This window comes from Mesoplodon densirostris, chromosome 16 (genome assembly GCF_025265405.1).
Source record: "Mesoplodon densirostris isolate mMesDen1 chromosome 16, mMesDen1 primary haplotype, whole genome shotgun sequence".
NCBI classification, from domain to species: Eukaryota; Metazoa; Chordata; class Mammalia; order Artiodactyla; family Ziphiidae; genus Mesoplodon; species Mesoplodon densirostris.
This window is the reverse complement of record NC_082676.1, coordinates 12,964,869-12,992,019: the sequence shown is the minus strand read 5'-3', so window position 1 is coordinate 12,992,019 and position 27,151 is coordinate 12,964,869. Positions and strand designations below refer to the sequence as shown.

The following is a 27,151-nucleotide window of genomic DNA, read 5'->3' as shown; positions in this document are numbered from 1 at the left end:
CGCGGAGCGGCTGGGCCCGTGAGCCATGGCCGCTGGGCCTGCGCGTCCGGAGCCTGTGCTCCGCAACGGGAGAGGCCACAACAGTGAGAGGCCCGCGTACCGAAAAAAAAAAAAAAAGACAAACAATAACAAGTGTTCTTGAGGATGTAGAGAAACTGGAATCCTCATACATTGCAGGAGAAGATATAAAATGGTGCAGCAGCTTTGGAAAAGAGTTTGGCAATTCCCTAATGACACATGGATTTAGCCACACCCGAAACCATCTAGCCACATACTTTTCAGTTACATGGGGTCTTTTTTTTTTTTTTTAATTAAGCCTGTTTGAGCTAGTTTTTCCATTCCTTGTATTTGAAAGAGTCTCTACTGCTTCACAATCCCAGAGAGACTGCAAGGATTCGGAATCCCAAAGGTGTCCCCAGTCAGCCCCAGACAAGCATAAAATATAGGTATCTTCAAAATTAATGGAAGCTTGAGCTGCACTAACAAAAGCCTCACATGCAAAAGGAGGGAGGTGAGGAGGCTCCTGCCCAGTGCAGAACTTAACACACTGTCTTAATAAGTTACAACAGAGTCAAGTTCAAAAGAGACAGAGTATGGTGTTGAAAACCCTGGAATCCACATCCAAAGTGGAATAGCTACATGAACTTATAGGGCTTGGCCCTGAGAACAGTATTTCTGGAAGGAACCCAAAAGCTGCTTGTTAAGAATCTTGGGAGAACCACATAACTAAGAGGAAACCCTCTGGATCTACTAGACCTCAGAGGGTCCAAGTGGACCAAGTGTGCACATCTGTGAAATGGGATCACAATCAGATCCTAAGGTTGTTGTGTGGATCGAATGGAATGATGAATGTAAAAGTGTTGGTAATCAGTAAGGACACAATACTTATCATCACCATAATTATTTCCATACTAATCATAGCTGTTACATTTACTATTATTTCTAGTAATAATAACAGTAAAAGTTGTAGTCATAGTAGTAATCATAATAGCTAGTGCTTGAGCACTTACTAAGTGTACCAAGCACTGTTCCAAACTTCAGTTTCTTAAATCACTTCATCCTCAAATCATCCCAAAGAGGTAGGTACTGTTTTTATCTTCACTCTACAGGTGAGGAGACTGAGGCACAAAGAAGCAAGGCCTCTTGCCCAAGGCCACAGAGCCAGAAAGCAGGACCTGGTAGACACCTCACCACATCCACAGGCCCCTCCAGAAACAGTACCAGTAGGGCGTGAACACCCCCAAAAGTAGGCTCTTAGAACAAACACGAAATGTCTGAGCAGGGGCAGGCCCTGGGTATTCCTTAAAAACACTGAGGGCAGAGAAGGGAGGGGGTGTGCGGGGGTCACCCAGCGAATCAGCAGCGGAAACCCCTCTAGAGCCAGGCTGGGTAACCTTTCCCCAACATCCGTCCTGCCAGCCCTGTGTGGTTTTGCAAGCAGGGCTCGAGGTGAGGGCTTCCTGGAAGAGAGGATGTCAGAGCAGAGGAACCCACCACTTCCGCTCCCCTCCCATCACATTTACCAAAAGGGTGCCCGCTGGTGTCCGCTCTGTGCGGCCCCATCATGTCCCCAGAGGTGTGGGCACTGGGCCTCAAACTCCAGGCCAAACCGGGCATCAAGGAAACATGGCTGCAGCCAACTCCCCCTTTCTTGTTCAGCTTTGCTTGAGATTCAGAAAAGGACCAGGAGAAAAACACAGGGCCCAGAGGCAGAGGAAGACGGGGTGCAGAGGACACGAGACGGGGAGGCGATGGGACCCCGGTCTTCCCCTGTCCTCTCTCCCGTCCTGGAGTCCAAGAGGGGCCACTCCCGGCCAGCTCCCAGGGCGTGTTCGAGAGCCTTCCATCTCCCAGCCGTAGCTACCATCTCAAGGAGAGCATAGTGGAGAACTCCCTGGCAGTCCAGTGGTTAGGACTCCATGCTTTCACTGCTACGGCTGCGGGTTTGATCCCTGTGGGACCCGAGCTGACCCAACGAGCCCTGGGACATTGGGGAAAGACATGTTCTCTTCTCCCTTGGTAGCCGTGCTGATCAGACACAGGCCTGAGGTTGCTGGAGGCCCATGTTGCCACCAGGAGAAGGGAGCCTCCCAGGAATAAAGCTGACACAGAGGAAATCTGAGCCAGGAGACGGGAAGGGCCTGATGCTCGATGGCATCATTTGAGCTCCTGGATGCAGCCATAAGAAGACGGATCCATAAAACCACAGAGTGAAAACACAGCTGGATTTGTCACTGGAAGAAGTGCCAATACCCATTACTTGCTGTGACTTGGGGTTCCTGGAGGCTCAAAAGGAGACATGGGGTTAGAAAGTCATGTTGTCTTCTCTACAAAGAGAAAAAGGCAGCCTTGAGGATGGGAACGTCACCCATGGGGGCTGGATCCCATGGAGCACACCCACTTTCTGGGGACACCTCACCCAGCTCCAGGAGGGGCTGATCCTACGCCAGCTGTGGCTCTGTCCACAGACCTCTGCCCAAGGCACCACCATCAAAGCTCAGGAAGCCAAGCTCTGATCTCATTATCAAGACTTCCCGGTATTTCAGTTCTGGGTCCCTGCATGCCCTGTCTAGGGTGACAGCAAGATGCAAATGAAGAGGCACTAGCAAAACCCACCACCACTTGAAAGAAGAAGAAAGAGAAAAAAGAAAAGAAAAGAAAAAAAAAAAACAAGAAACGAAAAACATCTGTAAGTCCACGAAAACCCAGAACTGAAAAGCTGCCCGGCGTGGTAAAGAAAACCTCCATGCATGCCAACTACATGAAATATATTTCATGACAATATATTTTCAGTTTTAACAATTCCAGCCCCTGCTGCAGGTTGAAAACTGTAGCCCCTTGGATTAGGAATTCATGGGGGAAAGGAAATAATGCTCATGGGTCTTAAAAACTCCTTCCTTCCACTTGGAGAGATGGCGGGAGACAGCAGGGAGAGGGCTCAGTTCTGGGAGCTCGCGTTCTGTCTTGACGAGGACATGCTATGTGACCTTGTGCGAGTCTCATCCCCTTTCCGAGCCTTGGTCTCCTGGCTACGCAATGCACGACTGGATCAGAGCCTGGGTCACAATCCAGACGCTGCAGGCCAATTGCTATTGCCAGGCTCTCTCGGCAAAGCAGAAGTCCTAGCCACCTTTGGTCTGTGCTTCCACCGGACAACAGCAATTGGCTGACCCGACTGGTGGCCACCCCCACAGATGGGACATGTGTGCTATACAGCCTGTCACAATCCCCATCCCAACCCACTGGGTTACATCCAATCTACTCACTCACTTCTTTCACCTGCCCTGCAGGCACCTGTGTTTGACACCCTGGGTTGGTGTCTACTGACATTCAGTGGTGGGTCTCCAACATGCAGTGACTCTAGATCCAACTTCCAAAGGAGGTCCTAGTACACCTTACTGCAAAAGTCTACACCCTGCACTCCCAACTCCAGGTTCTATAGGAGAGAGGGTAAAATTGGGAGAGATAATGAGGGTGGTAGCGGTAGTTTTAAATTCCAATTTAGTAGAAGAAAAAAAAGGAAGGAAGGAAGGAAGAGGGTGAGGGAAGGAGAAAGGAAGGAAGAAAACAAGAGTAACTAAACCAAAAAAACTAAAACTTGCCAAAATAAAGCAAGAAAAGGGGGGGGGGGAAGAAGCATTAAAAAAAAGAGGACAAATTAAAAAATTTTATAAAGGTGGTAGAAACAAGATCAAATATATCAATAAGTATAAGTAGACTAAATAAACTCTCCTGTTCAAAGACAGAGACTGACAGGACAGATTTTAAAACTTTAACTTCATACTGCTTACAAAAGAAGTACCTAAACTCTAAGGGTACAATACAGATGGCCAACAAACACATGAAAAGATGCTCAACGTCACTAATTATTAGAGAAATGCACATAAAATTATAATGAGGTATCACCTCATACCAGTCAGAATGGCCATCATCAAAAAATCTACAAAAAATAAATGCTGGAGACGGTGTGGAGAAAAGGGAAACCTCTTACGCTATTGGTGGGAATGTAAATCGATACAGCCACTAAGGAGAACAGTATGAAGGTTCGTGAAAAAACTAAAGACAGAACTACCAGAACTACTGTATGACCCAGTAATCCCACTCCTCGGCATGTACCTGGAGAAAAACATAATTCAAAAAGATACATGCGGGCTTCCCTGGTGGCACAGCGGTTGACAGTCCTCCTGCTGATGCAGGGGACACGGGTTCGTGCCCCGGCCCGGGAAAATCCCACATGCCGCGGAGCGGCTGGGCCCGTGAGCCATGGCCGCTGAGCCTGCGCGTCCGGAGCCTGTGCTCTGCAACGGGAGAGGCCACAACAGTGAGAGGCCCGTGTACCGCAAAAAAAAAAAAAAAAAAAGATACATGCACCCCAATGTTCACTGCAGCACTATTTACAATAGCCAGGACATGGAAGCAACCTAAGTGTGCATCAACAGAAGAATGAATAAAGAAGATGTGGTACATATATACAGTGGAATATTAGCCATAACAAGGAACGAAATTGTGCAATTTGCAGAGACGTGGATGAACCTCGAGACTGTCGTACAGAGTGAAGTAAGTCAGGAGAAAAACAAATATCGTACAATATCGCTTGTATGTGGAATCTAGAAAAATGACAGAGATGAACTTATCTGCAAAGCAGAAATAGAGACACAGACGTAGAGAACAGATGTACGGGTATGGGGATGGGGGTGGCAGGGGGGAAGGAGGTGTGGGATGAATTGGGAGATGGGGATTGACATATATACACTATTGATACTATGTGTAAAATAAATAACTAATGAGAACCTACTGTATAGCACAGGGAACTCTACTCAGTGCTCTGTGGTGACCTAAATGGGAAGGAAATCCAAAAAAGAGGGGATATATGTATGCATATAGCTGATTCTCTTTGCTGTACAGCACAAACTAACACAACATTGGAAAGCAACTATACTCCAATAAAAATTAATTTTAAAAAAATCTAACGGTACAGAATTGTTAATAGTAAGAGGATGAAATAAGATATATCATGAAAAGACTAATCAAAAGAAACCTATGGTAGCTTATTAATATTGAACAAAACAGACTTTGAGACAATAAAAATAGCTCATACTTACTAGGCACTTATAAGCCCTTTATAGGTATTATTTCATTTAATCTTCACAATAACCAATGATAAGGCGCTATTTGACAGAGGCGCAAACTGAGGCACAGAGAGTTAGTCATTTCTCAAAGAGGTAATACTAATAAGAGGAGGAGTTGGGAATCAATAAAAATAAAAATCACTGCATTATTAGAGTAGCTAACATTTACCAAGCATGACTGACTACACCTAGTAAAATGCAAAGTGCTCTCATGGGTTTTCCCAGGCATTGTCTCATTGATCTTTGCAGCAAGCCTGGGAGGTAGCGACTTTACAGACAGGGTAATGGGGGCACAGAGAGGTTCAGCAACTTGCCCTCAGTCACACAGCTAAGAAGAGGTGGAGCTGGATTTTCAAACTTAGACTCTTAACCATCACGCAGAGCATGGCAGAAAGCAGAATGCAGGCAGGACTCCGAGGAAGAGTGGTCTGGGAGGGCCCCTAGTAAGATCAGGAATCAGAGCTTGGCTTTGGAAGGGAGAGGAGAGAGCAGGTCCCCCACCCTGAGGGAGTCCAGCAGCCTGAGGCTATCGTTGCTCACCACACGGAAAGAGCCTGAATTGGGGCTGGTGCAGTCAGAGGTGTGAAGCATCTGTGGGCAAGGTGTCAGCACTCAGCCCAAGAGGCAAGATGCAGGGCGGGCACTGTGGTTGGGGGGAAGACGAGAGCGGGGGCAAAGGGGGCCACAGAAAAGAGACCTGTGACTTCCTGTGCCTTCTCGGCAAGACGGTAACAACGCCAGATCCCCAGCAGATTAGGAACTCACTTCGTAACATCAGGGTCAGAGAAGAATCCCAAAGAGATGACCCGAGGTAGCCAGAGTGAAGAGAAAGAACTCTGGCAAATCAACACAGAAGACAGCTATCCAACAGAAAATGAGCAAATGACATGAAGAGGCAGTTCTCATAAAATGCCTCTGTCTCCACTGCCACCACCCTGGTCCAGTCACCTCCTGCCTGGACCACTCATATCAACGCCTCCCTGGTCTCCCCGCCCCTCGCCTCCACCCTCATCACCCCACAGTCCCTTCTCCACAAACAGCCTGAGGGATCCCGTGAGAACTAAGATCCTGTCCCTCCTCTGCTCAAAACCTTCCCACTCAGAGCAGACAAAGACCCCACAAGGCCCCACATAATCCGGGCCCATCATCTCTCTAGCCTCACTCCCCGACTCTCTCCCTCAGGTCCTCCCCTCTGGTCACACAGGCCTCCTCACTGTTCCTCAGATGCACTCCTGCCTCAGGGCCTTTGCACTGGCTCTTCCCTCTGTCTGGAAGACTCTTCCCCCAGGTACCTGTATGGCCCCCTTCCTCACCTCCTTGAGGTCTTGGCACAAACGTCACTTTCTCCATCCATCACTCCTGGACCTTAATAACCCTGATATTTTTTTTCCATAGTATTCACGCCATCTAAACAAGTATATACATTTCCTATTCATTCATTTGTTGTCTGTTTCTACCCCCCGCCCCCCGCCAGTAGAATGTCAGACCACAGAAGAAGGGGTTTGGGCAGTTTTTGTTCACTTTGTATCTCCAGCACCTACTATAATGCCTGACATATAATAGCTGCTCAATGGTTGGTAAATGAATGAACGGCTCCAAAAACCCTAGACACTGCAGCACCCACTGTGGCTCCCCTCCTGGAGATAATCAGGAAGACTGAAAGAGATTTGTTAAGAAAGTACTAGTCTCACGGTGTGATTGACTGTGCTTGGTGTTACCTTCTCCCCTCTTCCACCACCCACCCCGTGTAAAGTTTCCTCCTGTGCCATCTAAATCCTTCAGTGAGCTGTGAGCGGTACACGCCCCACTCTCTGGGAAACACACCACTCCCCAGTCATCCCCCTGCACCAAGAACTGATGCCGACACCTCCTTAGTGATGGACCACGGGCCATCCCCAGGAGCACCACACTCCTGACGGCCAAGGAGACAGAGGTAACAACCGAATGGCAAGGTCCTCGCACTGTGTGTAGGTGACAGCTCCATCACCCATAGACAGACGTGGGAGGTGCAGAAGACACCCTGAGCAGAGATCCTGCAAGAGCATCCCTGACACAACCCCTCTGCAGCTGCTGTCCCAGAAGATGCCTCCCAGGACGTGCCCAGTTTGGGCCCAGAATGTCTGATCTGGCCCTTTACGGAGATGAGGACGAGGCGGTAGGTGGGAGGGAGACAGGTCTGGGGGAAGGGGAGAGCCAAGCGTTTGGTTTGGGACATGGTAGGTGGAAGGTGCCTGTGAGACTTTCAAGCGGAGAAGTCAAGTGGGCAGGAGAACAAGACCAGGTTTAGGTGAGAGGTCCAGGCCGGAAGTCATCGGACAGAGACGGGGTCTAAAGCCATGGGAATGTCCACCTAGAAACTTCTACAAAGATGTTCACAGCAGCATTATTCCTAATCTCCAGAAAGTGGAAACAACCCAAGCACCCATCAACTGATGAACGGATAAACAAAACATGGTATACCCACCCACACAATGGAATATTATTCCGCCACAAAAAGGAATAAAGTGGTGATGTATACTACAACATGGATGAACCTTGAAAACACTGTGCTAAGTGAAAGAAGCCAGACACAAAAAGCTACATATTACATGATTCCACTCATATGAAATGCCCAGAGTAGACAAATTCACAGAGACAGAAAGTAGATGAGTGCTTGCCGGGGGCTGCAGGGAGGAGGGAAAGGGGAAGTGCCTGTTCGTGGATTCAGAGTTTCTCTTGGGGGTGATGCAAATGTTCTAAAATTATTGTGGTGACGGTTGCACAACTTGGGAATATACTTTAAAAGCGGGGTGGGGCATGGAATGGATGAGGCCACCGCAGGTGCAAATCTGGATAGAAAAATGGCCCACGGACTGAGCCCACCTACACTTGGAGGCCTGGAAGGCGAGGAATCAGCAAAGGAGACTGAAAGGAAGGGGTCAGAGAGGCAGGAGACAAAGGGAACAGGGGACTGGAGGGGAAGCTGCCCCTTTAGACAGATGTGCCCCTCCTGTTTGCCCCCTGCCGGCCTCAACCCGCTTCCATTACATACCAGGCCCTTGTGGGTCCAGTCCGAGACTGAAGCTCCAAGGGACAGGCACTGGGTCTGTCTTGCTCACAACTGTGGCCCTGAGCCATGCCAGCAGCTGGTGCGCGTGCCAGTAAGATCTGCATGTCACCAGGCAGTAACTAAAAGGGTCCGTGACAGTGGGTCTCCCCTCGGGCACTTGCCATTTGAGCACCAGGGGCATCACCCCAAACCTGAATCATTTTCTGGGAAACGTTGATGGAAAACTCAGCAAAGCCTGAAAATGCCAACTGGCTATCCCAGACCTGGGCTGAAGGCTGAAATAGAAGGTTCCGGTTATTCTTAGGCAATGTTTCAAGTTCAGCTTTTCGGGGCTATTCCCAAAGAGACTTTCATTTTCGCCCCATCCCCCTCCCCACCCAGGCTCCTCAACCCTGTTCGCCTACTCAATTCAAAGTTCAGCTCAAACAAGGGCGCTCAGAAGGCCACAGGGACATGTGCGAGGGCGTCAGCATCAGAGGGGGTGTGGGCGGGACTGAGGGTTCGGGCTCAGCTGCCCCAAGCTCATAGGATCATCTTTGAAAATCCACTGGAAAATGTGACAGAAAAAAGGAACTCAGGAGGGGTACGTAGCGTGCCCCTCAATCCCAGCTGTTTTCTGATGCAAACATTCCAGTTGTGGGTGCCAAAGGCCAGGACACTCTGAGCAATTCTGTCGGGCGGGGAGCATGGCATGTCCCCACAGGAATCTCAGGCCCTGCTGGCAGGTGCCCCAGTGCTCTCTGAGCCCCGGATAAACACAGCTGGAGATGGAGGAAACGGGACGTGTAAACAGCCATTTGGTTTGGAGGAAAACCCACAGCTCCGTTTCCTCATTGTTTCCTGTGGGCAGTTATTCCTCCGTCAATTGCCAGCGGGTTCTGTCTCTCTCCTTCTCTGCTCTCCTGGGAATCCAGAGCCCAGGAATCTCACCGGGCCAGACTGTGGCCCCTGGGGCTGAGCAGGCCTCAGAAACACCTGGACTTCACATCGAGAGCTTAGAGTCCACCAGGACATACAGGTCCAGCCCCACTGGTTGTTAAAATACATTACAGAAACTGCCACTCCAAGTGGCCACTGGGATACCAGACTTTCCCAAGATCCAGAAGCCTAAGTGTTCATACCTAGGGAACCTTGGCTGGGGTCTGGGGCTGTAGCTGGCGATTCTTCCAATGGGTCAGATATTCAAGGTTTTGAAACCCAGGAAAGAAGGAGCAAACTAGCCACCAAGCCACAAAACACAAGACCACCAACCTTCCCAGACCCCCACCTAGGGAGCTGAGAAGGTCAGCATCCCCGACACCCCAGCACTTCGGCGGCTTAACTCTCCAAAGTGCTTCTCAACAGGCAGTGTAGCTTGATGGTTAGGGTGCAGAACTCTAGAATCAGACTCTGCCCAGGTTCCAATCATGGTTCCTCCCGCTGACCTAATGTGAGACCTTAAACGGGCCACTTCCCTTGTCTGTGCCTCTGTGCCTCATCTCTAAAATGGGGCTGACCACAGTGCCTACTTCATTGAGTTGCTATAGGAATTAAGTAAATAAATCTTTAATCATCATATCAACCCTATCAGTACTATTAATACAAACACTGTATTACAGACAGGGAAACTGAGGCCCAGGGAAGTGACTTTCCCAAGGTTAAGCAGTCAGTAAATGGCAGAGCTAGAATTCAAACCCAGACAGCCTGTGACTGCAAAGACTGGCTCTAATCCAGGGGTCAGCAAATTTTTTCTGTAAATGGCCAGACTGTAAATATTTTAGGCTTTGCTGGCCACATCCGGTCTCTGTCACATATTCTTCTTTCCTTGTTTTGGGGGCTTTTTTAACCCTTAAAAACATGTAAACACCATTCTTAGCTCATGGATTTACAAAAACAGCCCATGGGCTGGATTTGGCTCACAGGCCACAGTTTTGCCAACCCCTGCCCTAAACCACGGCAGAATACTACCTCTTAAATGCCGGCAACTGATTCAAGTTTGGAAAACACACCAAACAAATCAAGTGGAGCACATCTGCAGGTCCACTGCAGTCCACAGGTTACCCATGTACAAGTTCCACCTGGAGCTTCTTCAGCACCAAGATGAAGAGCTGAGCTACTTATGGCATTTCCAACACCTGTCTGGGGATCCAAGCAGCTGCAAGAACAACTGCAGATGGTTCTTTCAGCTCCCCGGGAGGCATAAACAGCATCAGGCCAGAGGAGGTGCAGGGAGAGCTGGGTCCCACCACCCACGGATACGCATGTTAAAGGCCTGTGTTCACAGGCAGAGCTGATGGCCCCCAAGAGGGTCTTGTCAAGCACTGTCTCCAGCAGAAAGGCAAGTTCAAGAATCCCTAGTACCTTTCCCCTCCCCTCTCCCTTTCAGCTCATGGAGCAAAGATGCATGTGGCCCCGGGCCTCCCTGGTGGCGCAGTGGTTGAGAGTCCGCCTGCCGATGCAGGGGATACGGGTTCGTGCCCCGGTCTGGGAGGATCCCATATGCCGCGGAGCGGCTGGGCCCGTGAGCCATGGCCGCTGAGCCTGCGCGTCCGGAGCCTGTGCTCCGCAACGGGAGAGGCCACAACAGTGAGAGGCCCCCGTACCGCAAAAAAAAAAAAAAAAAAAAAAGATGCATGTGGCCCCAGTGCGCAGGTGCATGAATGAGGCACCACCAGCCAAATTAATCCACCAGCAGGGACCCCAGGAAACAGCTGTCAGACAGAAGGCCTTCAGGATGGAGCCAGGGCAGGCTCAGGCCAACGGCCACCATCTCCAAGGGCAGAAAAGTCTGGGCTGAAAGCAGTGGATGGCGGCAGAGCCATCCAACCAGCTGGAGATCTGCCTGGAAGCTGACTCGGAAGTTGAGGATCGAGACTTCTTGGGCCCTCCCACAAGCAGCGCATCTTCCCTTGGTCTGCCTGACCAAGACTAAGTCAAATGTGGCTGGGCGGGGAGGGAGAGAGCAGGTGTGTCGATGGCTCTGGTTTGTGCCCCCCGCATCTGCACCCGCACCCCTCTTCCACCAAGAGCCCAGATTTGGGTGAGGGGGTCCCTCTCTCTCCATCACGGGACTTTTGGCCTGTGGGATCCAGTGACTGGTGGGAGCGCATGACGCAAGTCTGTGCCAATCAGAGCTGGCTTGCTCAGGGTTGATTGGTTCAGGGGTGGAGCACCCGAATGTGGTCTCAGCCAATCAGAACACGACACTGCCCTGCTCACTGTCACTGGACCATATCTCAGCCAATCAAAGCACAACACTACCCAGCTCACAGTGACTGGGTCAGGGGTAGAGCGCAAGTCCAAGCATATGAGGGGAGGGCAAACAGCACAAGCAAAGGCTTCCTGTAATTGGTTCAAATTAAAGCACATGACTCAGGCCCAAAGCATTCCTAATATTGCATTCTCCTGGCCACAGATAACCAAAGCCTGAGTGACTCTTGGGACTTTTGTCAGAGCTACTGGAAGAGAGACTCACTCTTTCCCATTGTCTTTGAACTTGAGAGGGTGCAAAGCCACAGTAACTACAGCCATCTGCTACCATGCTGAAAATAAGAGCTGAAAGGTGGGAAGCAGAATTGAACCAGGGAGAAAGAGGCAGGGTCCTGGCCTGGATGCAGCCTGGCCCAAAACCGATGCTGCCCCTAAACTTCTCAGCTACCTGAACTAACAAGTTTTATTTATTTTTTTTTTATTAAGCCAGGCAAAGCTGAATTTTCTGTCACTTCATAATTGGGGAAAGGAACAGGGGGAACGTCTCACCTTGAGGAGGAGGGGGTACTTGCAGATCCTCTGAATAGGAGATAACAGGTAGCCCTCCAGAGGGATGTCCGTGGTCTTCCGGCCTCCCAGGAGCATGCAGCTCTGAAAAGGGACAGGAGACCTTCGTTAGAACTCACCAAGGACAGCAAAGGAATTTGGCCACCCTCAAATAATCATGGGAAACACTCTCAAAATGCAGCTACAGACAAGCACTTTGGAAGCAACTTAACAATACGTAGGGGAGGAAGAAATGTGTATATTCTACAACCCAGCACAAAGCCTAGATCAGAGGCTGGCAAACTATTGCCCGTGGGCCAAATCCTGCCTACTCCCTGTTTTGGCAATTAAATTTTTACTGGAACACAGCCATACCCATTTGTTTACATAATGTCCATGGCTGCGTCTGAGAGCTGAGTAGTTGTAACAAAGACCTTATAGTTGCAAAACCTAAAATATTTACTATCTGGCCTTTTACAGAAAAGTCTGCCAACCCTCATTCTACAGAAACTCACACACATGCACAGGACACAGGAACATGGACACTCAAAACTGCCTTGTTTGAAACAGCAAAAAGTGGAAAGCAAACTAAATATCCATCAATTGGAGAATGAAAAATGTTTGCAGCAGATTTCCACAATGGTACACTACGCAGTGGTGAAAATGGGAGAACTAAAGCTATGTATAGCAATGTGGGTGAACCTCGAAAACATGCTCTTAAGCAAAAAAGGAAAACAAAAGGATATGTATGGTGTGAACCCATTTACATAAAGCTTTTAATGACACAAAACAAAACGAGGCATTGTTTATGGAGAACCTATCGGTAGTAAAGCAGAAAGTCATGCATGGGAAAGAAGTGTACCAAGTTACATGTCTGTGGTCTCCCACCACGCCCCTCACAGTCCTGGGTCCCTAGGGCTCACTGTGTGCCCAATGTACGAATGAATGAATGAATGAACAGACTAATGAAGGAATGAATGGACTAATGAATGAATGAACAAACTGCCAGCACATCCAGCAATGAAGGGGTCTCAGCCTTCCGCCTCAACACCATGCTAGCAGAATGGAAATGGAACGGGACTCTTGGGAAAATGGATTCCCATCCAATCATTTATTCATTCATTCATCCTCCAAATACACACTGTATGCTTACCATGTGCCGGGCACAGTTCCAAGCACTGGGGAACTGCCCAACAAAGCAGACAATTTCCCTGCTTATAGTCAAGGTAAAATAAGACCAGAGAACATTTACCGTGTGCTTACCATGCCTAAGGCTCTGTGCCTTGTGTTTCACCCATAAGTAAAGTTCACCCTCACAGCCCTAGAATAAGCAAGATCCCTATTCCAGATGGGCAAACTGGCACTCAGAGCCAGAAGCACTGGCCCAAGTCTCAGAGCTAAGTCCTCTGCCTCTCGGGGATCTTTGGGGACCCTCTCCTTAGAGGAATAGTCCCAGGGACCCTGGGCCCCTGCTCTAGCAGGAGCTGCATGGCTCCCAGCCCCACATCCAGCCCTGGCACAGATGGGGGATGAGGGCTGCAGCAGCTGGGATGTGCCAGGTCCCACACTGCTCACACTCAGGCCTTTGTCCTCCAAGCCAGCGCTCCACACAAGCTGCCCTGATGATGTCAGCTCCAGGCAGAGAGAGGGAGCCTGGGAGTGGGGTGTGCTTTCCAGACGCCCCCAGGGCTTGGCTGGAGAAAGGCCTGTCTCTCTGTCCAGGATCAAGAAGTTTTCACAGGACTGTCAGAGCCACCAATTCCTCTTCACCCCAAACACCCTAGATTTTCATTTAAAAAGAAAAAAAAAAAAGCAAGCACACACAGAGCTATTATTCACTATTCTAATAAGATTATGCCCCAGGTACTATGGGAAGAACTTTTGAGAATCCTCTCTTTAAACCATCCTTATTTCACAGAATTGATTCAGGTGAGGTGTCATCCTCACCCTCTTCCCAACCTCCTAATGACAGCCATGCCCCTGGGTCGCCCTTTCCCTCCACACTCATTCCCCGCTGACCTCATCCAGACCCATCACTTTCACCACTTTAACCATCCTTTACGCAGAAACTACTCAGCTTTCTACCTCCAGCCTGGCCCCTCCCTTCCCAAAACCTGAGACTCACATCTCTGATTCTAGGCCCAAATCCCCACATGGACATCTAACAGGCATCCTTAAACCTCACACATCCAAAAGGGAATTTGTTTTTTTTTTGGCCGCACCCCGCAGCTTGCGAAATCTTAGTTCCCCAACCAGGGATCGAACCCGGCCTCGGCAGTGAAAGCGCTGACTCCTAACCACTAGACTGCCAGGGAATTCCCCAAAAGGGAATTTTTTAATTTACCTCTCCTACCTGCTCCTACCCAACCTTCACCATTTCAGGAAACTGTACCTCCATTCTTCCAGCTGTTTGGGCCCTAAGCCCTGGAGACATCTTTGATTCTTCTCATTCGTTAATACCCCAAAGCCAACCATGTGGCACATCGTGTCAGCTGGACAATCAGACTCTGTGTAAATCCAACCATCTCTCCAAGCGCTACCGCCCCACCCTCACCACCGTCATCTCCTGCCTGGACCACTGCAGCAGCCCCAGAGTGGGTTGAATAGTGTCCCCCCAAATGTCATGTCCACCCGGAGACTCAGAATGTGACCTTATTTGGAAATAAGGTCTTTACAGATATAATTAGTCCAATTAAAATGAGGTCATTCTCAGTCTGGATTAGGGTGGGCCTGAAATCAACAGGCTCCGGGTCCTTATAAGAAGAGGACAGGACACAGAGAAGGCAGCTGTGTGAAGAGGGAGGCGGAGACTGGAGCTCTGGTTCCACAAGGCAAGAAACACGTGAGGCCACCCAAAGCTGAAAGAGGAAAGGCAGGACCCTTCCCTGGAGCCTTCGGAGGAAGCAGAGCCCTGCTGACACCTTGATCTCAGACTTCGGGCCTCAGAACTGTGAGAGAATACATTTTGTTTTAAGCCACCCGGTTTGTGGTCATTGTCACAGCAGCCCTGGGAAACTCACACAAGCCTCCACCCTGGTCTCCTTGCTCCTACCCTCGCACGGCCAAGGGGAGCCGCTCAAAATGCAAATTGGTTCACATCATTCCTCTGCTCGAAACCATCCCACAGTTTGCCATCCCACTCAGACTAAAATTGAATATTCTATTGAAAGTACTGCCACATGCTCCAACCTGGACGAACCTCATAGACATTATGTTGAGCGAAAGAAGGCGGACACAAAAGCCTCCTGTGTGATTCCATTCGTGAAACGTTCTAGACCAGGCAAACCTAACCTTTAGTGAGAGAAATCGGCACAGAGGTTACCTCTGGCTGCACAGAGGGGCATGCCTGGGAAAGGGCACAGGGAACCTTCTAGAGTGAACCTTCTGCAGTGGAGTGTTCTAAATCTTGATTTCAGGGGGTGGTTCCATGGGTGCACACATATGCAAATATTCATCATGCTGTGAGTACACTCATCACAAGTACGCTACACGGCAATAACAAAGCTTTCTAAAACTCTCAGATTCGTCCCATTGTCTAAATGCTCCTTCATTATCTGGCCTCTTTCAATCTTTCTGACCCCTTGTCCTTCTACTTTTCCTCTCACACTCTCCAATCCAGCCATCCTGGCCTTCTTGCTATTCCTCAAACACACTAGGACCTCAGGACCTTTGCACTTGCAGGTCCTCTACCTAGAATGCTTTCCCTCCAGATACTCCTTGCCTCTCTCACTTAACTTTATCCAGGTCTCTGCTTGAAGGTCCCCTAAGACACGGTGTTCCCAAAGACCCATCTAAAATAGCAGCCACCACCTAAACTTGCTCAAATCTCCTGCCATCCTTAACTCACGTTATTTCCTGCAGAGAATGAAATGCCATGTGACATACCATGGAAGTCCCCCCTACGAGAATGGCCACTCCATGAGAGCAGGGACTTTTCTTTCCTTGGTCACTGTTATATCGCCAGTACTTAGAATGATCCCCACCACTTGGTAGGTGCTCAAAACAAAGTTGTTGAATGAATACATGAATCAATTATCCCCATTTTATAGATAAGAAACTGAGGCACAGAAAGACGAAGTCCCCGCCCCATCTCTCTGCTAGTGTACAGTACACATCATGAATGGAAAGCCAGATTGTGTCTGTTCCCAATGTCTTAACATCCCATAATAGACTCGAGACGGCTCTTCTGCAGGTGGCCAGAAGCTGGGAGATGCCAGCAAGGAGGGAGACAGATGGCGTGTGTGCTGGCGCCCCACACCCCCTCCCCCTGTCCAATCTGGCCCAGCCCAGCTGCTGCCAGGAAAAGGGCAGCCTGGCCTACCAGGAAGACTGCAGGAGAGAGAGGAAGGAAAAAAGAAGAAGTGAAGCGCTTCCTTCCCGCACCCCTGCAAACACCTCCTGGGCATCTTCCTGCCTCCCAAGACACAGCTGAGTCCAGACGGTGGGACTCAGGGAGCCCAAGCCTGGGCAGCAGGACCACTGCAGAGCGGTGCTGCAGCAAAGTCCCGGGCCAACCACAGAAACGTGGCCGCGTGTGTGACCTTATACTACCTGACTTATCTTTGCTTTGTCCCCAGACTCTTAAGAATATAAGTGAAAAACCAGAAATGTAAAGATGCAGATACCAACAACAAAATGCACCAGTTCTGAACACCTAAGACGCTTGAGACAAAAGTGGCAATCAGCTGGCCAAGCTCCCCTGCCTCAGATGCTGACTGGAAGCGGGCCAAGCAATGCGAACTCACTGGTGAAGGAAACACACATTTTGAATCAAAATCCTGGAAGTATCTTCTTGGAGACTGTGCATTAGGGAGAAGTGCAATTAAGAATTGTACTATATAGTTTAGCTCTCTGGGCACACGGTTAAGACTCCTTATGCCATGGCAGTTAACTGTTCTACTTTTGTGTGCTGAATTCTGTGTGTGCCACTGGGAAATAAAACAGCATGGGGGCTCAGGGGGTGGGTGGTCTGTGACTGAATGAGCAGGGAATTTAGAGGCAAAAGAGGAAGACTGGAACCCACAAGAAGCTCAATCACTTTTCAAGTATGTACTCTCAGGAAGTCACTTAATATTTCGGAGTCATCAAAACCACCTGTGGCAAAGGCTATGCGGTGTCCCTGAATGTATTCTTCTTCCAAAGAGACAGAATTTTCAGCTGGGCACAGGGCTGCCCAGAATAAAGCCTACATTTCCCAGCCTCCCTTGCAGCTAGGTGTGGCCACGTGACTAAGTTCTGGCCAATGGGATGTGAGCAGATGTGTGCAGCTTCCTACTGTGCCCTTAAAAGGGGAGGGGCAGGCCCTCCTTCCCAACCTTCCTGCATCCCACCACCTGGAGTGTGGAAGTGGTGAGAAGTCGTCTTAGACTATGTCAATGAGGGCACATACTAGGGCACTGGCCCCTGACACTGGGACCCCCATACCACCCCCAGACTGCCTACTTCCACATTCTTAACATGGGAGAGAAATAAATGTCTACCTTGTTTAGACCACTGTTACTTGGGATGTCTGTAAGGCAGACAAATGTATACCTCAACTCATACACAACAGACAGCGGCCGGTAAAGCTCCAAGGAGATCACAAATGAGAACCCGTTTTATACACAAGTGAATCGTGCGATTGTAGGAAAGACCATCATGGGTGTCTGTGGTTTTGCCTGACCAACGTCCGTTCTCCACTTACTTCCACAAGTGCAAACCAACATCCTTTAGGGATCCACCCACAGCCTTAGGGCCTGTAGTATGAATGGAGTTGACCCCGCCCTCCAGCTCCAGAAGTGACCAATCCGAGCACCAGCCAATCCCTCTGTCTACAGCAACTGGTTCACAGATATGGTCTTGAGCCAAGCTGAGCCAATGAGCATCAGACCCAGAATTTTTGCTGTTACCATTAGAAAAGAGGAGCCCTCTTTATCCTGGAGTTGCTCGGCTATGAGAGGTATAAGCGTGGAGCCACTGCAGGCTACGTTGCCGCCACATGCGGAGAGCCTGCCTGGGAATGGAGCCGAGGTGAGAAAAGCAGAACCAAGAGACACACTCCTGGTGATGTCACTGGAACACCTAGATTCTGCTGTACCTGAAGCTCTCTCAGGTCTTAAACTTTCCAAGAAAGTGAACCAGTAAATTTTTTTTTTCCTTAAGCCAATTTTAACCAGATTTTCTTTCACTTATAATTAAATAATACTAATAATATTGAATACAGTTATTAATACTATTGTTATCAGTCTTATCAGGATCATTACTTTAGAACAGGAATTGGCAAATTTGGCCCTAGAGCCAATCCAGCCCTCTATGCCTATTTTTATAAATAAAGTTTTATTGGAATACAGCCATGCTCATTTCTTACATATTACTTATGGCTGTTTTCACGCTACAGCAGCAGAGTCGAGTCATGATGACACGGCCGTATGACGCAAAAAGGCAAAAATTATTCATTATCTAGCCCTTTACAGAAAACATTTGCGATACCTGCTGTACAGACTGCCCTAGCTGAGGAAGGGATCAGGTACCGTGGGTCTGTGTGGATTCGCAAGGCTGAGGCAGAGAGGAAGAGAGAAGCAGGGGTGACGGTTAACTCACCAGAAGGAAGGCCCGCACGGTGGGGATCTTGTTCAGCTCCACAAGCAGACGCAGGGCCTTCTCGTGGTTGCTGCAATACTCTTCATATACGCAGAACTTGTCCTTCTGCAAGACAAGGACAGAGCCTGTGGGAGACAGGTCACGGCAGGAAGGCAGACGCTCTGAGATGTACGGACGTCCGGGCCACCAGGCCCGGGAGGAAAGGCCTACCCCACACCCTGACCCTGAGACATACCCAGCAGGCGGGATTTCGGATGAAGTCGCTCCCACTCGCTACAGGCCTCTCTGCCTCCACTCTTGCCCCAGTTCTGTACCCAGTAACCTCTCAGGAAGCAGCAGGGCCCAGGGTCAAGTACACAGACTCAAGCCAGGCAGCCTGGGCTTGAACCCTGGCTGTGCATTTCCAGCTGTGAACTTGGGCAAGTTACCTGACCTCTCTATGCCTTGGTTTCCTCATCTGTTAAGGTGGAGTTAATTATAGTCCCTAACTCATGGGATTGTTACTGAAATTAAATGATTTAATAGGTGAGGTTTCAGCATACAAGAAGTGCTCAATAGATGTCTTTAGAATCAAAACACAAGTCAGATTGTGTCACCCCACTGCTTAAAACCCTCCAATGGTGTTCTATTACACTAGGAATGAAATCCAACACTTTATTATACCTTTCAAGGGCGAGACAATGTGACCCTGAGTTTCTCTGATCTCATCTCACTGGCCTTCTATCTGCTCCTTGAATTTGCCAAGCCTGTTCCTACCTCAGAGCTCTTGCTCTTGCTGTTCTTTCTACCTGGAATACTTTTGCCCAAAGCCTGGCTACTCCCCAGCATTCGGGTCTCAACTCAAATGCCACCTCCTCAAATGACCCCTGGACTACCCTAGCTGAAGTGGCCACTCAGGTGTACTCTATCACCACTCCCACCCCCATCTTCATTTTCTTTATAGCATTCTCACAATCTGGAATTATCCAGATTATTTGTTCATCATCTGTCTTTTCCCACTTGGCAGTCGGCTCCCTGAAGGCAGTGACCACATCCTCTTGTTCACTGAGGTGTCCCCAGGTCCTAGCACAATGCCTGGCACACAGTAGGCCCTCAATAAATACTTACTAAATGAATGAACTCTACACACCTACTAGGTGAAATGCCCTGTATATATGAACCAGAAGAGTCTAAATAAGACTCAGGAATTTGGGGGAACAAGTAGATCTCTGGTCACTGCCACACAGCAGTGGCACTGCTGAGGCAGGGGAATAGCTCTCTTGACCTCCAGATACCCCTGAGCCCAAAGCTGGACTCTTTCCAGCCTAGAGGTCACCTGTGAGTCACCAGGTCTGTAACCATCAGTCAGGGTTTCCGGGACTGAAAGGGACAGGAGCCGTCTTAGTTAGCAGGAAGCTCTCCACCGAGCATACTCGGTTCCCAAAGGCTCACAGAACACCTCCTTCCAACCCACCAAACCCCAAACAAGGATGTCCTGGGGAAGGCTGCAGGACAGGAAGGGCTGAAGGTGGCTGAAGGGCATTGACCTTGGGCTGGGGGGTGGCCAGGAGACCCCAAGAAGCTAAGGAAGGAAAAGGTGGGTCTGCAAAGTAAGCAGCTCGTCTTGCTTCTGCACAAGCCCCCAGTCATCCTGCCAGTGGGTGGCTGCAGGAAAGAGGAAACCAACGAGGAGAGAGAATGGGTTTCAGAATCAGTAAACCACCCCAACCCGGCCCAGCTCCCCCTGGGGCTCCGTGTACACCATCTGAGCAGATGCCCTGAGCAGTGAAGTGTCCACAGCCAGAGCCGACGGCCAACAGGTAGTATGTACTGAGCAGTTAGGACATGCCACCCTCTGCTCTCCTGGAATGCGGGTGGACTCACTCACACCTCCCAGTAACCTGACATGGTCATCGCTGTATTCAACCCATTCACACATGGGAAACCGATGAAAGTCATGAGTCCAGGGTCTCACACCTAGCGACGTGGCAGAGGAGGATCTGACCTCTCTTAACCCCCATGCTGATGTCTGGCTCTGCAGCCAAGAGCCTAGAGGCCCTGCTATTAGCACAGCTCCAAGAAAAGACACCAAAGCCCCCATGGCTACGATCAGCATCAGCCTCCTAAGTGCAAGTCCAGGTTCTACAGCCAGGCCACCCAGGTTCACAGCCCGACTCCCCAGCTCGCCAGCTCTGTGACCTTGGGCAAGGCATGTAATGTTTCAGAGCCTCTGCATTCGATCCTATAAATTATAGACAGTCATGACCTCCCCGTCATAAGGTCGCTGTGAGGGTTACCAGGTGAATTCATAGTAAATGCGTAAAACAGTGCATAGTAAGGGCTCCTTAACTATTAGCCGCTATTGTTATTGCTGTTGTTGATATTGCTATTATTACCATGGTTACTATTTCAGCAAATTCATCATCCCATTGGTGAATCCATCTATGACAGGTGGGACAGTGGATGGGTAGGGTTTTTTTGTCTTTTTTTTTTTTTTTTTTTGCAGTATGCGGGCCTCTCACTGTTGTGGCCTCTCCCGTTGCGGAGCACAGGCTCCGGACGCGCAGGCTCAGCGGCCATGGCTCACGGGCCTAGCCGCTCCGTGGCATGTGGGATCTTCCCAGGCCGGGGCGCAAACCCGTGTCCCCTGCATCGGCAGGCGGACTCTCAACCACTGCGCCACCAGGGAAGCCCCAAGAACACTTTTTTTTTTTTTTGCGGTACGCGGGCCTCTCACTGTTGTGGCCTCTCCCGTTGCGGAGCACAGGCTCCGGACGCACAGGCTCAGCGGCCATGGCTCACGGGCCCAGCCGCTCCGCGGCATGTGGGATCCTCCCGGACCAGGGCACGAACCCGTGTCCCCTGCATCGGCAGGCCAACTCTCAACCACTGCGCCACCAGGGAAGCCCGGATGGGTAGGTTTTGATGGCAAAAAAGAGACAGGCAGAGTCAGGAGGAAGGGAACTGAATGGACTCACAGGTCTGGGGAAGGCCACCAGGGAAGGCACCAGGCAGATTTTGAGGACTGTGGTGGCTCTCGCCTCCCGGTATATTTGATTTCTCATTCTTGCACTGTCCACCACCCCACAACCACCCCCTGGACCATGAGCTCCAGGGAGGCAGGCTTTGCAAACTGATGAGGTCACGGCTATGGCCAGTGGGGACTGAAGTCCCAGACAGAGTGCAGGCCTCATGACTATTTGATGAATGAAGCAAGAGAGCAGAGGGAAGAACTGAGTGGTGCCCGAGACCCTCACACCAGCCCCACGTTTCTTCTGGACAAACCTGGTGCACCACAATGCAGCCTCGGCTTTTCGCTTGGCCCGTGTGTTGTTTCACCCACCCAGCATCCACTCCCCCTTGTTCTGGTCACAGCCCCCAGTTTTTCCCCTGGGGAATCTGCCTCCTACACTCTGACCCCACTGACTCCACTCCACTCCCAGGCACCATGGTTGAGCGTGTGACCCAGGCCAAACCAGTCAAAGAGCTCCCGGTCCTGGCAGCAATGGCCATGCGATCCAAACTGGGCCAGTGAGAGCCCTTAAGGACTCAGGTTGGAACTGCTGTGGAGAGAAGCTCTCTTTGAACTTTTGTTACTAAGCTAGCAGACTGTCACCCTGAAACTGCTGAGGGTCACCTCTGCCACCACGCTAAGGATTAAGCCAAAACAGAGGAAAGCAGAGCCTAGAGATAAAGAAAAACCAAGTTTTGAAAACATCCTATGGGATCCTGGATCCAGCTATACCTGATGTCAACACACCCTGAATATTTCATTTGTAGGAGCCAATAAAGTCCTTTTCTTGTTTAAGCCTATTTGAGTTTTTGTCACTCGCAGTGAAGACAGTACTAATATATGCACACTCTTAAAAGGGGAAGAAAATGAAAAAAAATGGACCCAAGTCTGGTGTGATGACCGTCTCCCTGTTCATCTCCATCTGCACCATCAAGGGGTTGGACCAAAAAGCACAGCCAAATCTGTTCATTCTCACATGCCAACCCCAATCAATAAGTACTGCTATCTGGAACACTAGTGAGAAGAATTCTGGAACCCCATGGATAACGCTGTGATTGCCTAGCAATGTCTGCCATGGATGCAGGAGAGGGGAATCAGTCATAAGATCGCCACAGGTTCGTCATTCCTCATTCCCTGAGCCCCTTCTCTGACACACTGTGCAATGTCATCCTCTCCTTCGGCCTGTGAAAAGGGCAGGGGAGAAGGCTTGAGACTTGGAGAAGTTAAATTTAGCAAATGGCAACACCCCTCTTCAAAACCATGCCGAGTTTCATCACTCCCATCTCCTTTCATTGAGCTCAACCCCAGCTGCATCGCAGGCCGAAGATGCAGCAAACGTGGAAATGCTACCCTTGACAGCTAAGAGGCCAAGTGTTCAACTTCCTCCTAGGGGCGCCCCATGGGGCTTTGCTTGTTTGGCTTGGAGGAAATGGACAAACCGTTGTGCACACACAGACGTGGGGTTGGGGTGTGTGTGGCCATGGATTTGGGCTGTGAAGGAGGAGAAGGGGACAGCTGCCAGCTGGGGACAGCTGGGGGAGAGGCTCTAGCCCCCAGAGAGAGCTCGAGGATTGTCAGAAGTGGTGGCTGCCGTCCACAGTACCCAGTGGGTGACACTAGCTCCACGGAGACCATCTGCTCCGCACCACTCGTTTCACACCCACAAAGAATGAGACTTGGAGAAGGGAAGGAGCTGGCCATGTAGACCTCTCTGGTGGGGAGGGGAGTATGAGATTCAGGTCACTTTCCGCAAGCTATCCTCCGCCTGTCCACACAGCTGTGGGGAGAAGAGGCTAAAACCTAACACAGACCACACCAATTCTTGCTAAACCCTCCAACTCTCATCATGCAGTCCCTGCAGGACAGGGTCCCCATGACATCCCTGGATTCCCTCCATCACTGACTCTGCTTCAACCACTCTGGCCTCCCTGCCTTCCTCCAGTGGGCCAAGCCTGCTCCATCCAGGGCCCCTGCCCTGGCTTCCTCTCCATGTGGCATATCCTTCTCCAAGATCCCCTACGTCACCACCTCACAGAGGCCTTCCCTGACCAGGATCGCCAGAAAAAACACAAGACACTCAGCTGAGTGCTCATGTCAGATAAACAACAAATCGTGTTTCAGTAGAAGTATGCCCCGAACATTTTATGAGACATACTTATGCTAAAATGTTATTTGTCACTTACCTGAAATTCAAATTCATCCAAACACCCACCGTTCTGGGTGTTGTTATTTGCTCAATCTAGCAACCCTGTCCCTGACTTCCCAACTTCAGACAACCTCAAGGAGAGTCACTCCTCACATCTGCATTTTATATTCTTCACAAACCCACATCCACATCTGAAACGACCTCCTCTGTCAACTGACTAACCCTCCTCATGGAGCTTCATGGCAGCAAAAAGCAAGTCTGTCTTATTTAGGGCACCATCCTCAGGGCCAAGTACAGTGCCTGGTGCACAGTAGGTGCTTAATAATGATATAAAGAGACTTTATCATGTAAGACGGTGAAAAACACAAGTCCAGGAGTCAGACGACATTGGCTCAAATCCCGGCTCCAACACTCACTGCCTGGGTAAGCTTGAGCACTGACTTACCCTCTCTGAGCTTCAGTTTCCTCATCTGTAGAGTGGGTATAATAACAGCACCCACCATTAAAGGTTGTTGCGACGTTGTAATGAATTAATATATGTAAAGCACTCAGACCAGCACCCGGCACAAAGAGAAGGTTCACTGAGTGCTAGTCTGCAATCACCTCAGTAGTTAGTGGTTGGGTTTGGGGGTGAGGGTGTGAGGGAGTCCCCCACTGGCTGGGCAGCAGCGGTGGGCTGGGCTGTAAGCCAGGGCCCCTCACAGGGTCTGACGTGCCCCTTCCTCTCCTGGAGAGCTTGTCCACAGAGCTCTGTTCCCAGTCACCACCTTACAACCCCAATGCTGTCTGGCTGGCCCTGGTGCCCCCTCCCTTTGGGGCTGTCGGGGGATGCTGTGGTGAGTGTGTCCTATCCGTGAGTCCCTCCCCAGGGACCGTCCTCAGCCTGAGACAGCTGCCTGGCCGGCCCGAGGCTGTCCACCCACTCCCCGGGACAGCCCATGTCCAATGGGGGTGCAAAGGCCCCGCCACCTCATGGCAATTCAGGGCGACCTGAAGGAAGGGGCACGCCAGCTCCAGAGTTCCCTCAACCCCAGGTGGGGTCAGGCCAGGTGGAGACTGTGCAACCTTCTTCAGCTGCTTCCAACAGGCCACCCGTACGCAGGCCTCCAGCTCCTGAAAACCAACCTACAGCAGCGGCCGCTTTTAAAAAGAACTCAGCACCGTCTTCCATGAGCCTGGGGGGGCGGGGTGATGACTGCAAATGTTAAATGAAAAAGATGACTTTAAATTAAAAACACTGGGGCTTCCCTGGTGGCGCAGTGGTTGGGAGTCCGCCTGCCGATGCAGGGGACGCAGGTTCGTGCCCCGGTCCGGGAAGATCCCACATGCCGTGGAGCAGCTGGTCCCGTGAGCCATGGCCGCTCAGCCTGCGCGTCCGGAGCCTGTGCTCCGCAACGGGAGAGGCCCGCGTACCGCAAAAAAAAAAAAAAAAAATTAAAAACACTGAATCATACGTGGAGAAAGCTGACTCCTTTTTCAGCTGTTCCAATTACCTCAAGGAAGGGTCTCAGCAAGGTGTGTGTGACACCAAAGCCAGTCTGACACTGTTCATCTTCCTTTTGATCAAACCCAGCGCAGGCCTCGGCCTCAGAGACTCAGGTGGGCAAGAGTTTCTAGACGGAATGCTGTAACATAGCTTGGTTTCTATTGCATTTATTTTTAATAGCAAGAGACACTCATTTTCCACGTCCAATAATGATGCAAATTTCCCTTTTAAATAAGTTTTTTTGACTCCCCACGAAGGCCTGAACATCCACCGTCGGCACATCAGGATTCTGAGGGTAGGCACTGCCCTCACGGATGTCCAGTTTGATGAGGCTACATGAGGAGGGTTCCGGGCAGCACAGGAGAGGGTATGGAAAAGAGGCTGCCTCCTGGGCTCTAAAACCCCCACCTTCCTTCCTCCAGCTGTCCCCTGCATCTCTGAGCAAATTAGCCCAAGTGGGGACTCAGGAGCCGGAGACCCTCACTGGCCAGTGCGCTAAACCTGCTTACCACACCTCTGCGGCTCAGGCAGAGAAGTCGGGGGACACATGGGGCCTGGAGTTATTGGCAAGCTGGAAAATGCACCCTGAGGACCCCTTCCCCGCTTCGTCTAAAGTATGGATTATTCCACTTTCAGCTCAGATGTCATCACTTCACAGGCATCCCCAACTATGCCACCACCTCCCAAAAGCCTTCCTTGGTGCCCCAGCTGGAATAACACCCATTGCTGACACTCATGCAGCACCAGCTTGGAGCCAGGCCAGATCTCACTGCTTTACTCGAATTAACTCATTTCATCCTCATGACAGCACCATACAGCAGGTACTATCATTACTCCCATTTTACAGAGTTGGAGACTGAGGCCTGGAGAGGTGAAGTGACTTGCCCAAGGTCACTCAGCTTTTCAGTGATGGAACAGGGAATGGAACCTAAGCAGCCTGGCTCCAGAGAAATGGGGGCTCACTCCTTCCTCTGAACCCAAAGGGAAGACTGTCCCTCCCATCCTTTCTATTTTCCTATTCAAGATACTTGTCCTGGGGAATTCCCTGGCGGTCCAGTGGTTAGGACTCAGTGCTTTCACTGCTAGGGCCTGGGTTCAATCCCTGGTTGGGGAACTAAGATCCTGCCGGCCTCGCGGCTCAGCAAGAGAAAAACAAAAACAAAAGATGTGTCCTTAACCAGTACTGCTACTAGCCTCTCTCACCACATGCACGGCTACCACCCTGCCCGATGGGCACCAACATCTCAGACGTGCAGTGACCTCTTCCTGGTTTCCCCACTTCCCCAACAGCAGCCCATTAAATGCAAAGCAGATCACATCCCTGCCCTGCATCACGCCCTCCATTAGTGCCCATCTCACCTGTCTGCTCTCACATTCATCCTATTTCAAACGCTGAGGAATGGTGGCCACGTGAAGAGCTAATAGCCAACGTTTAGTGAGCACTTACTGTGGGCCAGGAGCTGTTCGGGGCCCTCTCCTTCCTTGTATTAGCTCACTCGATCCTCAAGGACATCAAGGGTCAGGTCGAGTTTTTTACCCATTTTACAGGTGAGGACACCGAGGCACAGACAAGTTAAAACCACTTGCCAAGGGTGACACAGCCCATGAGCAGCCCGGCTCTGCCATGCTAATCTCGGACCATACAGATGTGATTCCCTGGAGAAGGGAGTTAGTAACGATGACAATGACAACAAAAATAAGCACCGACATGGACCAAGTGCTTGCTCCAGGCCAAGGTCTCTCATCTCAGCACCGCTGACACTTGAGGTCGGATAATCCTCTGCCGTGGGGACCGTCCTGCAGGTTATGGGCTGTTTGGTAGCATCGCTGGCCTCCACGCACTAGAAGCCAGTAGCATGGCCCCCTCCCCAACCTGTGACAACCAAAAATGTCTCCAGATGTGGCCAAATGTCCCCTGGGGGCAAAATCACCCCCTGGTTGAGAACTGCTCCTCTTGGCTACACACTTTGTTGCTTTACCTCTTTGAGTCCTTCCATCAACCCAAGGAGGCACCATTATCCCTACTGCTCCATCA

General features: G+C 50.4%; 1 protein-coding gene across 2 annotated transcripts in view; it reads right to left on the bottom strand.

The window, feature by feature from the left end:
- PREX1 (phosphatidylinositol-3,4,5-trisphosphate dependent Rac exchange factor 1) overlaps positions 1 to 27,151 on the bottom strand; it is a 195,116-nt gene that overhangs the window by 82,409 nt on the left and 85,556 nt on the right. For both annotated transcript variants that reach the window (XM_060079493.1, XM_060079494.1), the window contains 2 exons: positions 18,493 to 18,597; positions 11,917 to 12,018 (listed from right to left, as the gene is read on the bottom strand). In XM_060079493.1, the coding sequence (XP_059935476.1) occupies positions 11,917 to 12,018; positions 18,493 to 18,597 (207 nt within the window). The remainder of the gene's footprint in view (positions 1 to 11,916; positions 12,019 to 18,492; positions 18,598 to 27,151) is intronic.